Source organism: Nerophis ophidion, linkage group LG22, assembly GCF_033978795.1.
Source record: "Nerophis ophidion isolate RoL-2023_Sa linkage group LG22, RoL_Noph_v1.0, whole genome shotgun sequence".
In the NCBI taxonomy this organism is placed as follows: Eukaryota; Metazoa; Chordata; class Actinopteri; order Syngnathiformes; family Syngnathidae; genus Nerophis; species Nerophis ophidion.
The window spans coordinates 9,053,883-9,068,882 of record NC_084632.1 but is presented as its reverse complement, the minus strand read 5'-3'; the positions used below and the strand labels follow the sequence as shown (position 1 = coordinate 9,068,882).

At 42.8% G+C, this 15,000-nt stretch overlaps 1 protein-coding gene across 3 annotated transcripts in view; it reads left to right on the top strand.

Moving 5' to 3' along the window:
* Window positions 1-15,000, top strand: part of tle5 (TLE family member 5, transcriptional modulator) — a 116,166-nt gene that overhangs the window by 90,263 nt on the left and 10,903 nt on the right. For all 3 annotated transcript variants that reach the window (XM_061883204.1, XM_061883203.1, XM_061883202.1), the window contains exons 4-5: window positions 1,504-1,548; window positions 14,620-14,682. In XM_061883204.1, the coding sequence (XP_061739188.1) occupies window positions 1,504-1,548; window positions 14,620-14,682 (108 nt within the window). The remainder of the gene's footprint in view (window positions 1-1,503; window positions 1,549-14,619; window positions 14,683-15,000) is intronic.

The window sequence follows — 15,000 nt, the reverse complement described above, 5'->3', positions numbered from 1 at the left end:
ACCACTTGTGGCAGTAATGACAACATCACACAAGTACTCAGGTGTAATACACTTTTTCACCACGTGTGGCAGTAATGACAAAATCACACAAGTACTCAGGTGTAATACACTTTTTCACCACTTGTGGCAGTAATGACAATATCACACATGTACTCAGGTGTAATACACTTTTTCACCACTTGTGGCAGTAATGACAACATCACTCAAGTATTTAGTTGTAATACAATTTTTCACCACTTGTGGCAGTAATGACATCACACAAGTACTCAGGTGTAATACACTTTTTCACCACGTGTGGCAGTAATGACAACATCACACAAGTACTCAGGTGTAATACACTTTTTCACCACTTGTGGCAGTAATGACAACATCACACATGTACTCAGGTGTAATACACTTTTTCACCACTTGTGGCAGTAATGACAACATCACTCAAGTATTTAGTTGTAATACAATTTTTCACCACTTGTGGCAGTAATGACAACATCACACAAGTACTTGGTTGTAATACACTTTTTCACCACTTATGGCAGTAATGACAACATCACACAAGTACTCAGGTGTAATACACTTTTTCACCACTTGTGGCAGTAATGACAACTCACACAAGTACTCAGGTGTAATACAATTTTTCACCACTTGTGGCAGTAATGACAACATCACACAAGTACTCAGGTGTAATACACTTTTTCACCACTTGTGGCAGTAATGACAACTCACACAAGTACTCAGGTGTAATACAATTTTTCACCACTTGTGGCAGTAATGACAACATCACACAAGTATTTAGTTGTAATACAATTTTTCACCACTTGTGGCAGTAATGAAAACATCAAAGAGAAGAAGTCTGGAGCTAAAGTTACGCGCACAATTTATGACTAAAGTGGCAAAGCTGTATTTTTATTTGCACTTTAATTTTGTTGACAGCTTATTCCAGATACATACATATAATTTTTTGTAATATTAATTCAATTATTATTTATTTTAGCACCGTGTAATTTTATGTCCAATTATTTTTCATCAGTTTTTGTGAGTCCCTTCTTTTGCAGTATATTTGATTAGTATTTATTTTTGTAATCAACCTGCCCAAAGCCTAGATAATGATATCTGTGATGAACACATACTTTCATATCTTTAGACAAGGTTGTAAACTGTAATTAGGTTACATATAATTACTGAATATGATTACTACTGATATTTAAGTGGGCCCCAGGTCCCTGTGTGATGGAAGAGTTGGGCCCTGAGGTTAAAAAGGTTAAGAACCCCTGGTATAAATACTTTAATAATATAAATAAAATGATCACGAACAAATAGAATACAAAACAGAGAAGTGGAGGTTTTACAGTACTTGAACTGCATACATTCCACTGTGTAAGTGTGTGCATTGTGCACAATTGCAACATTGACAATTGATTATTATTAAAAAAATGGTGGCATTTTGGACATGTTTTGTTGCTTCCTCACGGAAAACAAAAGATTTATCTGTCTTTTTTTTTGTTGTAGTACTATGAGATGTCCTACGGGCTCAACATTGAGATGCACAAACAGGTGAGTCACTGTTTACCTCTTCTGACAACACAATATCGTGTGATATCAATGTAGCAGCAACTCTTAAACACCTGGGAGGTCCTCGGCCTACGTACCGCTTCTGTTCTTGCAGCCTCGCAAACAAAAGTAATACTTGCCAAGCCGGCAGAAGAAAGCGCCGATTGGCCACGGGCGTGATTAAAGCCGCCGCTCTGGACTTTTAAACATAAGATCATTGTCTCCCGAAACGTTATTAGTTAATGAGGTCATCAGAGACAGCAATCTTAACGTCATCGGTCTCAGCGAAACCTGGCTTAAACCAGATGACTTTTTTGCGCTGAATGAGGCATCTCCTCCTAATTATATGTATGCGCATATTGCCCGTCCCCTTAAAAGGGGTGGGAGGGTCGCACTAATATACAACGAAAACTTTTAACCTTAGTCCTAACATAAATGATAAATATAAATCGTTTGAGGTGCTTACTATGAGGTCTGTTACACCGCTGCCTCTATACCTGGCTGTTATGTACCGCCCCCCAGGGCCCTATTCGGACTTTATCAATGAATTCTCAGAGTTCGTTGCTGATCTAATGACCTACGCCGATAATATAATGGGGAACTTTAATATTCATATGAATACCCCACCGGACCCACCGTGCGTGACGCTCCAGACTATAATTGATAGCTGTGGTCTTACTCAAATAATAAATGAACCCACGCATCGCAACGGTAATACGATAGACTTAGTGCTTGTCAGGGGTATCACCGTTTCCAAAGTTATGATACTCCCGTAAACTAAAGTAATGTCCGATCATTACCTTATAAAATTCGAGGTTCAGACTCATGTTCGGCAAGCTAATAATAATAATAAGTGCTATAGCAGCCGCAACATTAATGCTGCCACAACGACAACTCTTGCTGACCTTCTGCCCTCAGTGGGCCCGGCGTTTTCAAGCAGCTGATTGAATGAGTGTGAACACACCCTTGGGGACGTGCCGCACTAAGACCATAAATAATAACACAAAGATTGACTTTTCCAAGCAAAGCCTGCCATGCCCTCTTTCTATACACCTACAGACTATTGATTGGCAGGTGTGAGACTAAGCGACACTTCCTGCACAAATCAGCTCCTACTACTAGAGGACTAAGCACACACTCAGCCGGGCTCCAAGGCCTGCCAAGCCAGTACCATAAAGGTCTCAGCTCCAATCCGATATTGATTTCGGATGTCTGTCTACAAAAACAAGTATTGGATGATATCGGCTTGCATCTACGGCCCGCAGGCATCTTCATTTTGACCCGCGAGACGTCTTGAGTTCAATAAGGAAATTAGGACACAGGGAGATTTCAATTCATTTTAAAAGTCTGACACTTGCAGTGCTAGCACTTTATTGTGGACAACATGAGTAATGTGCAGCATTTACTTATATGACCCAATGAGAACAACCTTCCCGAGTCATGGTGCAAAATATACATATATTGAAAATGGTCACACATAACACAACCTGCTCACCTTTGTGTATATTATTTAAAAAAAACATCCCTGATTTAATTTAAAAAAAAAATCAAAATTATAGCCATTTAAATCTATTACAAAACATTATGGGGAAAATGCAATACACATTCCCCACACTTATCCATGTTCGACACATTTTAGCTGCTTGATATTTCTGATTAATTACAAAACTTTAAGGGGGTCTTCACGGATGTAAACACTTAAAATCCAATTATATTAATTATTAATTAGATATCCATTATATTAATATAATATGTACCAGTCCATCCATTTTGTACTGCTTGTCCATCTATAGAGTTACCTGACATGCACTTTCTGCCCACAACCAAAGTTTTTAGCCCAATTTGGCCCTAGGGGCAAATGTTTGGATGCCCCTGATCTAAAGTGTCCAATACATCTGCAGTTTATCTAAATGTCCTCCAATACACAACAAGGTTATTCTTTTGTTCTGTTTTAGTTAAGTCATTTATATAAAAAGTTAAGATGGTACATTATAGGAGCGAGCAGCTACACAGCAGCTAAGCACGCAATAGCACAATAGCTAAAGTGTTTTTCATTGAACAATATTGCAGCACATTTGCAGATGTCAACAAGTGTCAAATAATTCAAGTTGCATATACAGATAGTGAGATAGTGTTGCGTTGGACCAAGCGTTCCTCTGCTGGGAATTTAAACTGCCGGCCTCTCTCAAGTTCTTTCAATGACACATAAGCTGATTTTCAATGAATCCCAGACAATGAGTAGCTTATGTGGATATATTATTACCAAAGCTTTGGGAGACCAATCTACATACGACCTTTCAATCGCATTGCCCAAATTGATCTAACTCTCAAACGGGAAGACACTACTTCTTGAATACGCAACCAGCCCCCACCCTCCCTAGATGGGACATACAGGTCCTTTGTTCAACTAAAGATAAGATATTTAGGGAGTACTCCAACTTCCTACATTCCAAAGCTTCAAGGCTAACACACAGTTTACTTGCGGGCAAATAAAAAGAGAACAAATGGAAGAACACTAGCTGTTTTAAAATATGACTATGAATATAAGGAAATAACTCCAAAATATCTATATATGTAGATATCTATCTCCGTCAATAGATACAAAGTGTCCAAGGCTAAGAAGTATTCAGTAACAAATGCAAATGGGTGGAAGTGGTTGGAAATAGGTCTCTTTTTTACGCTCAAGGATTTTGCCGCTGTTCTGACGCCACATTGTCCAGGTTAAAATAACAAAGAACACACCACTTCCAGCGTAGTCAATTCATACAATCAATCTTTTTGATTGGAATAAGACGTTGGCACTTTTGTCGCAGCTTTGCAAAAAAATGCTGCCGCGAAATCCTGCATTTCAGGACGCCACAGTTTTGGAAAAAAAACTCCTAGGCTTCCTATTGGACAGGTTGCAATGTACGTACGGCAGGGAAGAATGGGGGCTGGGGGCTGGGGGAGTCATTTATGCTCTGTCTGCAGGAGAGTGATCATGTCCCTCAGCACACACACACACACACACACACACACACACACACACACACGTTATGACTGACGGCACATGCTGGCAGGCATAATAGAAGAGGCATGTAGGCTTTGACAAATGGACGCACACACGCCGCCATCATTTAACGGCCTTCAGCATAGATGCATGCAAACCAGACCAGCTTTGAAGTGCAGGCTTGTCGTACATGAAGATGCAACACACACATGCACACACACGCACGCACACAGGTTTGTGTGTGTGCAATTCACCGCACTCATCCATCTCCTTTATCTGATTGAGATGTGTGTGTGTGTGTGTGTGTGTGTGTGTGTGTGTGTGTGTGTGTGCGTGCGTGCGTGCGTGCGTGCGTGCGTGCGTGCGTGCGTGCGTGCGTGTGTGTGTGTGTGTGTGTGTGTGTGTGTGTTTTGGTGCTCACGTGTTCTATTTTGTTCTCACTTAACAGGGTGTGTGTATTGTCGATATATGTGTGGCAGATGTGTTTTTGTATGCTCCTGTTAAACCTGCAGTGTGCAGCAGAATACTGTGTGTGTGTGTGTGTGTGTGTGTCTTAGTGCACACTGTATAGCTGCTCACGTGTTCTATTTTGTTCTCACTTAACACGGTGTGTGTATTGTCGATATTTGTGTGGCAGATGTGTTTTTGTATGCTCCTGTTAAACCTGCAGTGTGCAGCAGAATACTGTGTGTGTGTGTGTGTGTGTGTGTGTGTGTGTGTGTGTGTGTGTGTGTGTGTGTGTGTGTGTGTGTGTGTGTGTGTTTTAGTGCATACTGTATAGCTGCTCACGTGTTCTATTTTGTTCTCATTTAACACGGTGTGTGTATTGTCGATATTTGTGTGGCAGATGTGTTTTTGTATGCTCTGTTAAACCTGCAGTGTGCAGCAGAATACTGTGTGTGTGTGTGTGCGTGTGCGTGTGTATATGTGTGTGTGTGTGTGTGTGTGTGTGTGTGTGTGTGCATGTGTGTGTGTGTGTTTGTGTTTTAGTGCATACTGTATAGCTGCTCACGTGTTCTATTTTGTTCTCATTTAACACGGTGTGTATTGTCGATATTTGTGTGGCAGATGTGTTTTTGTATGCTCTGTTAGTGAAGTGAGGTGAATTATATTTATATAGCGCTTTTCTCAAATGACTCAAAGCGCTTTACATAGTGACACCCAATATCTAAGTTACATTTAAACCAGTGTGGGTGGCACTGGGAGCAGGTGGGTAAAGTGTCTTGCCCAAGGACACAACGGCAGTAACTAAGATGGCACAAGCGAGAATCCAACCTGCAACCCTCAAGTTGCTGGCACGGCCACTCTACCAACCGAGCTATGTTAAACCTGCAGTGTGCAGCAGAATACTGTGTGTGTGTGTGTGTGTGTGTGTGTGTGTGTGCGTGCGTGCGTGCGTGCGTGCGTGCGTGCGTGCGTGCGTGCGTGCGTGCGTGCGTGCGTGCGTGCGTGCGTGCGTGCGTGCGTGCGTGCGTGCGTGCGTGCGCGTGCGCGTGCGTGTGTGCGTGTGTGTGTGTGGCTAGTTCCATGAGAGTTGAGATTGAAAAGGAAGTGCGGAGGAGCGTCGGTGTGTGCGCTGCCACTTTCTTTGTGCTGCACACCTCCTGTCTCCTGCCCGGACTATTTTCTTTTTTTTTCTTTCTTTCATTCGCCAAGAAATGGCACTCTCCTCTCGGCCTGTTGGCCCTGCCCCTCCCCTTACGCGTCTCCTGGCAAGGCTGAGTTGCGTCTTGAATTGGGAGACATTTTGGAGCATAGGGTTTTTCGTGGTCTGGTCATCCTTTTCTAGCTTTTAATTTAGCGAGACACTTTTAAAGGCCTACTGAAGTGGGATTTTCTTATTTAAACGGGGATAGCAGGTCCATTCTATGTGTAATACTTGATCATTTCGCGATATTGCCATATTTTTGCTGAAAGGATTTAGTAGAGAACATCGATGAGAAAGTTCGCAACTTTTGGTCGCTAATAAAAAAGCCTTGCCTGTACTGGAAGTAGCAGACGATGTGTGCGTGACTTCACCGGTGTGAGGGCTCCTCACATCCTCACATTGTTTACAATCATGGCCACCAGCAGCGCGAGCGATTCTGACCAAGAAAGCGACGATTTCCCCATTAATTTGAGCGAGGATGAAAGATTTGTGGATGAGGATAGTGAGAGTGAAGGACTAGAAGAAAAAAAAAAAGACAGGGCAGTGGGAGCGATTCAGATGTTATTAGACACATTTACTAGGATAATCCTGGAAAATCCCTTATATGCTTATTGTGTTGCTAGTGTTTTAGTGAGATTATATAGTCGTACCTGAAAGTCGGAGGGGTGTAGCGACCGCCAGTGTCTCTTAGGGAAGCCATGGAGGAGCCAAGAAAGTCGCAGCTGCCTCTTTGACAGCTGCAGGAGGAACGACACAAGCTCCGCTCATGTTTACGGTAAGAGCCGACTTATTACCACAAATTTCTCACCGAAACCTGCCGGTTGACATGTGGTAGAGAAACATGCTCGCTTGACCGCTCTGTTCCATATTAAAGCTTCACAACAAACATAGAAACACCGGCTATGTTTGTGTTGCAATACACCGCTTTCCACCTACATCTTTCTTCTTTGTAGTCTCCATTATTAATTGAACAAATTGCAAAAGATTCAGCAACACAGATGTCCGGAAGTCTGTGTAATTATGCGATTAAATCGGGCGAGTTTTAGCCGTAATTGGTGCTGGGATAAAATGTCCGCTACAACCAATAACGTCACAAACACGCGTCATCATTCCGCGACGTTTTCAACAGGATACTTCGCGGGAAATTTAAAATTGCAATTTTGTAAACTAAAGCGGCCGTATTGGCATGTGTTGCAATGTTAATATTTCATCATTGATATATAAACTATCAGACTGCGTGGTCGGTAGTAGTGGGTTTCAGTAGGCCTTTAAGGCGACGCCCCCTCTCCATATTGACTTTTCACAATGTTGTCGACAGAAGCGAAACTATGCATTGTTTGCACCTTTTCCTCTGACTTTGTCCACAGACGTGAGAATTGATATTATAGGCTTGACATTTTTGTGACATGGTTATGGGACCGGAATGAGAATCAGCACCTCCAAGTCCGAGTCCATGGTTCTCGCCCGGAAAAGGGTGGAATGCCATCTCCGGGTTGGGGAGGAGACCCTGCCCCAAGTGGAGGAGTTCAAGTACCTAGGGGTCTTGTTCACGAGTGAGGGAAGAGTGGATCGTGAGATCGACAGGCGGATCGGTGCGGCGTCTTCAGTAATGCGGACGTTGTACCGATCCGTTGTGGTGAAGAAGGAGCTGAGCCGGAAGGCAAAGCTCTCAATTTACGGGTCGATCTACGTTCCCATCCTCACCTATGGTCATGAGCTTTGGGTCATGACCGAAAGGATAAGATCACGGGTACAAGCGGCCGAAATGAGTTTCCTCCGCCGTGTGGCGGGGCTCTCCCTTAGAGATAGGGTGAGAAGCTCTGTCATCCGGGAGGAACTCAAAGTAAAGCCGCTGCTCCTCCACATCGAGAGGAGCCAGATGAGGTGGTTCGGGCATCTGGTCAGGATGCCACCCGAACGCCTCCCTAGGGAGGTGTTTAGGGCACGTCCAACCGGCAGGAGGCCACGGGGAAGACCCAGGACACGTTGGGAAGACTATGTCTCCCGGCTGGCCTGGGAACGCCTCGGGATCCCCCGGGAAGAGCTAGACGAAGTGGCTGGGGAGAGGGAAGTCTGGGTTTCCCTGCTTAGGCTGTTGCCCCCGCGACCCGACCTCGGATAAGCGGAAGAAGATGGATGGATGGATGGATGGATGGATGGATAAAAGAAAAGGTGATGTAACACAGTGGTGAACATGCCCTTTCCCAACTACTTTGGCACGTGTTGCAGCCATGAAATTCGAAGTTAATTGTTATTTGCAAAAAAAAAAAAGTTTGAGTTTGAACATCAAATATCTTTGTAGTGCATTCAATTGAATATGGGTTGAAAAGGATTTGCAAATCATTGTATTCCGTTTATATTTACATCTAACACAATTTCCCAACTCATATGGAAACGGGGTTTGTAAATAAAAGAAAGTAGGGGTTTTGATTGATTGATTGAGTGATATATTTTTATTTCAAATATGCAAAAAAAACAAGAGCCAGCATGATCCAATACAGTGTTATAGCCTTAACGGCTATTATAACAAAATGAAAACAATGGAGAATAAAAAAAACAAAAACAAATGAGCATTCGCCTTTTTTTTTTTTTTTTTTTTTTACATATTTGAAAAGGAGTGAGAAGAAGTATACACTTATTTAATCCCACACCTTTTCTTTAAATCATAAAGAAAGTAGGGGTGTTCAAAGCTTGGCTGGAGGGTTGTGATCAAAAGTTAATTTTTTAATTGTCCTGCCAGATAAAATGAAACATGGCACCTATCAGAATGTTTTAGCCCAGAACAGTGTAAACACCGCCTCCGTTTCACGGGCGATACTGATTATTGGTATCAGCAAATTGGCTGTTTTGGACTTTTGTTGTAAATATATTCCCAGACTTAACCTTTAAATCCCTGTTAGAAGACAACAGCCTTTTAGTGATTCTTACCACGCTCTCATTCCAATGAGAGACATCAGGTATGACCTTCTCAAACTGAGACACACGTGCATCCTCCTCTCTCTCTCTCTCACACACACACACACACACACACACACACACACGCGCACACGCTAATTGCGGCCAATCCCTATCTTTCTTACACGCGGGTCTATTATCACATTTTGCTGGTAATCAGCCAATCCGCCCAAGATATGCAAATGAGGAGTAATTGTGTTAGAGCGTAATTGGAGGCGAGATGAGGAGCCCCTCCTAAGCGTCATTACGCATGCAGAGCACAGCTTCTTCTATCTGCTCGTCATTACGCACACGTGCTGACATCTTGAAAGCGTCTCTGAGGGAGCTAACAGAATATTCCACTCTTTCAGCAGCGTTTACGTCTTTTGTTGTCACCTGCTACTTTCATCTTGCTGTCTTCTCCTGGCAACAATACTGCCAGGTAGTATGCATGTCAGAGACTACTGGCAGGTAGTATGCATGTCAGAGACTACTGGCAGGTAGTATGCATGTCAGAGAATACTGGCAGGTAGTATGCATGTCAGAGACTACTGGCAGGTAGTATGCATGTCAGAGAATACTGGCAGGTAGTATGCATGTCAGAGAATACTGGCAGGTAGTATGCATGTCAGAGACTACTGGCAGGTAGTATGCATGTCAGAGAATACTGGCAGGTAGTATGCATGTCAGAGACTACTGGCAGGTAGTATGCATGTCAGAGAATACTGGCAGGTAGTATGCATGTCAGAGAATACTGGCAGGTAGTATGCATGTCAGAGAATACTGGCAGGTAGTATGCATGTCAGAGAATACTGGCAGGTAGTATGCATGTCAGAGAATACTGGCAGGTAGTATGCATGTCAGACACTCGCACTAAAAGACTCAGTGGTATTCCTTGCTTACTGTATCTGCTCCAAAAGGCTCAACAAAAAAAGAATCATAGGAAAACTAAAGGTTAAGGTGTGGACCCCAGGTTGCAGAGACAGAGGCAGGATAGGTCTGGTGTTAATTTATCTCAAACATGTATATAATACAAACCCCGTTTCCATATGAGTTGGGAAATTGTGTTAGATGTAAATATAAACGGAATACAATGATTTGCAAATCCTTTTCAACCCATATTCAGTTGAATGCGCTACAAAGACAAGATATTTGATGTTCAAACTCATAAACTTTATTTTTTTTTGCAATAATAATTAACTTAGAATTTCATGGCTGCAACATGTGCCAAAGTAGTTGGGAAAGGGCATGTTCACCCCTGTGTTACATCACCTTTTCTTTTAACAACACTCAATAACACTCAATGTGACGGCGTGGCGCAGTGGGAGAGTGGCCGTGCGCAACCCGAGGGTCACTGGTTCAAATCCCACCTAGAACCAACCTCGTCACGTCCGTTGTGTCCTGAGCAAGACACTTCACCCTTGCTCCTGATGGGTGCTGGTTGGCGCCTTGCATGGCCGCTCCCTCCATCAGTGTGTGAATGTGTGTGTGAATGGGTAAATGTGGAAGTAGCGTCAAAACGCTTTGAGTACCTTGAAGGTAGAAAAGCGCTATACAAGTGCAACCCATTTAATAAACGTTTGGGAACTGAGGAAACTAATTGTTGAAGCTTTGAAAGTGGAATTCTTTCCCATTCTTGTTTTACGTAGAGCTTCAGTCGTTCAACAGTCCGGGGTCTTCGCTGTTGTATTTTAGGCTTCATACTGCGCCACACATTTTCGATGGGAGACATGTCTGGACTGCAGGCAGGCCAGGAAAGTACCCGCACTCTTTTACTATGAAACCACGCTGTTATAACACGTGGCTTGGCATTGTCTTGCTGAAATAAGCAGGGGCGTCCATGATAACGTTGCTTGGATGACAACATATGTTCTTCCAAAACCTGTATGGACCATTCAGCATTAATGGTGCCTTCACAGATGTGTAAGTTACCCATGCCTTGGGCACTAATACACCCCCATACCATCACAAATGCTGGCTTTTGAACTTTACGCCTATAACAATCCGGATGGTTATTTTCCTCTTTGTTTCGGAGGACACCACGTCCACAGTTTCCAAATATATTTTGAAAAGTGGACTCGTCAGACCACAGAACACTTTTCCACTTTGCATCAGTCCATCTTAGATGAGCTCGGGCCCAGCCAAGCCGGTGGCGTTCTTTTGTGTTGTTGTTAAATGGCTTTCGATTTGCATAGTAGAATTTTAACTTACACTTACAGATGTAGCGACCAACTGTAGTTACTGACAGTGGTTTTATGAAATGTTCCTTAACCCATGTGGTGATATGCTTTACACACTGATGTCGGTTTTTGATGCAGTACCGCCTGAGGGATCAAAGGTCCGTAATATCAGTATTCTTCTTCCTCCAAACACAACAAGTTGAGTTTATACCAAAATGGATACATGGATGATACAGCAGAGGATTGGGAGAATGTCATGTGGTCAGATGAAACCAAAATAGAACTTTTTGGTATAAACTCAACTCGTCGTGTTTGGAGGAAGAAGAATACTGAGTTGCATCCCAAGAACACCAAACCTACTGTGAAGCATGGGGGTGGAAACATCATGCTTTGGGGCTGTTTTTCTGCTAAGGGGACAGGACGATTGATCCGTGTTAAGGAAAGAATGAATGGGGCCATGTATCGTGAGATTTTGAGCCAAAATTGAGAGCTTTGAATGGTTGACCAAATACTTATTTTCCACCATAATTTACAAATAAATTCTTTAAAATTCCTACAATGTGAATTTCTGGATTTTTTTTCACATTCTGTCTCTCACAGTTGAAGTGTACCTATGATGAAAATTACAAACCTCTGTCATCATTTTAAGTGGGAGAACTTGCACAATCGGTGACTGACTCAATACTTTTTGCCCCACTGTATATACTGTATATATACATACATACACATATATATCTATCTATGTATGTGTGTGTATGAATGTACATATGTATGTTTATATATGTATGTATGTGCAAAATGATTCCTGGGCGTGGCCACCGTTGCTGCTCACTGTTCCCCTCACCTCCCAGGGGGTGAACAAGGGTGAAGGGTCAAATGCAGAGGTTAATGTCACCACACCTAGTGTGTGTGTGTGTGTGTGTGTGTGTGTGTGTGTGTGTGTGTGTGTGTGTGTGTGTGTGTGTGTGTGTGTGTGTGTGTGTGTGTGTGTGTGTGTGTGTGTGTGTTTGTGCGTGCATGTGTGTGAGACGATCATTGCTACTTTAACTTTAGTATACATATGTGTGTAAAACACATATATATGTATGTTTTTATGTATATGTACTGTATGTATGTGTATATATACATATATATATATAAATATACATATGTGTGTGTATATATATCGGTCAATATATGTCAATGTCAATATATGTATGTATGTATATATGTATATTTACATTTTTTGAGTCAATTGCTTTGTTGGCACCTGGGAATTGATACAGATACCAATTTTCTGTACATGTATTTGTGTTAATAAATATTAATTGCTTTTGATAGTGAAATCTAATTATTAATCAACATTAAAAAATGATCAGTTTATGATAACTGCTGTCTAGTTGTCATAACATGTTTTATTATTATTATTTTTGAGTTTAATTTTCAAAGTATAACATTAAGTTGCCATTACAGTTGCAAGTCCAGGTGGCAGTAGTGTATAGTTAGTGTGTTGTTTTAGTTTTTGTTGCGCCCCAAAAAGTGTTAGCACTGTAAATATTGTACTTATTACGCATTAGCTGTTTGATTGTAAGGTGCACCTTAGTTGTTGTTTTCATTAACTAATTTGATGGTGATGAAATTGCCATGTCAATGTATGTTAGGGTTAAGTTAGCACATTTTTGGAAAAGTGGAGCCTTACTTTACTTACGTTGGAGCCTTTTTTTTAGTCGGTTGCTTTGTTGGCATTGAAAATTGCAACATTGCCCGAGAGATAGTTTGGCTGAGTCTGCTCTCGGTGCTGCTGGAGTGACCGCCAAAGTGGTAAAGCGTGACATCACTCGTGACTCAGGTACCGTAGAATGGCACCGTTGAATTTGACGTGACTGGGGGGGGATTCGGTCGGTACCAGAAAAGTACTATCCCTCGGGACTTGGTCAAATATTACAACAAATGAGAAAACAGGAAAATTATGGGCGTTTGATGATTATTATGCTTCCAATAAAAGTATTTATGACAGCTTACAGATAAGTTCAGTAAGATTACAAAATAAACAACAAATGGGAGAGATTACCCGCACTGCGCTGTAAATGGATTAGGGCAGTGGTCCCCAACTACCGGGCAATTGGTACCGGGCCGCAGAAGAATTTTTTATTAAGTTTTAATTTTTTTTTAATTAAAAAAAAAATAATTACATTTTTTTATTTTTATTAAATCAACATAAAATACACAAGATACACTTACAATTGGTGCACCAACCCAAAAAAACCCTCCCTTTTTCATGACAAAGAAAAAAAAAAAAACAGAAAATCCCTCCCGACGCCCCTCTCCCCCACACCCCGCCAGGCCGCGGGAAAAATTATCAAGCGTTGACCGGTCCGCAGCTACAAAAAGGTTGGGGACCAATGGATTAGGGTGAGCAAATCAAGCGCTCCTACCATTCCCACGAGAGATGCGCGGTTTGCGGTCACAACCGCGGAGTCCGCGGATAGACCGCGGGTCGGGCGGGTGACATGACGAAAAAATAGATTTTAAATAGATTCGGGCGGGTGGCGGTTGAACCAATTCGGAAATATATATTGTAATAATCCCAGGAATGTAGGCTCATAAAACGTCTTCGTTTGTCTTGTCTTTATTGCACAAGATGTAATACAACCACACAACAGCTCCCATGTCTCTAACACTTTTCCCGGTACAACTCGAACTCTCACTTCCTGTTGATATTGTCCCTTCCCTATCCCTCCCGGAAGTCCCGCCCCCCAGCCAAAGTCATTGGCTAACACCCCGTAGCCAGCCGCTACATTACACATAGTTAAATGTTATGTTGAAGAAGTTCATTTAGCCTACTGACGTGTATTTATAAATGGTTGGTTTATACAGGGTGGTTGTGGCTTTGATAAAATGTTGGTTCGGGTGGATGATGACTTTAGTGATGCGGTTGCGGATGATATAATTGCCTATCCGCGCATCTCTAATTCCCACACTTGCCTTGTTGTCAGCTGTTGTAAACAAACATTGCCTCCGTCCTGCGGAACCATTTTGCTGTTTCAGAGGAAGACCTTTCGCAGGCTGTTTGCACCAAATGTCCCGCAAACATCGTGTCAGAAGCGACAAAACCGTCGTGCTTCAACACATCGACCAGGAGGGTGTTACGAACCTTTACAAAGACATTTGGAAGCTTTGATTGGACTAACAGAAATGACAGGAAACTTCACAATAAAAGCACGGTTGCCGCTGCCGTCTCTCGTCGGGCTGAATTAGCGCTCTCGCCAAGCCTTCGTGATGACGAGCAGCTGCCGGTAACGTGGACAACTGTACTAAATCCGAGCCAATCTTTTCCTCCGCAGGCCGAGATCGTGAAGAGATTAAACGGGATCTGCGCACAAGTCCTCCCTTACCTGTCTCAGGAGGTATGCACACACACACACACACACACACACACACACACACACACACACACTAACCCCTCCTGCCCGACTCTCAGGCCTATTTCTAACATGCTGGAATGAGATCAGTCTCATTATGTCTGCACCGCACTGACCCCTCCTACTTCCACTGCACCTGTCATTCATCATCACTCTCTGTGTCTGTGTGTGCGTGTGTGTGTGTGTGTGTGTGTGTGTGTGTGTGTGCGTGTGCGTGTGCGTGTGCGTGTGCGTGTGCGTGTGTGTGTGTGACCTCCTCCCACACACCCCCAACCCTTTATCACTACCGCCTCCGCCATCCCC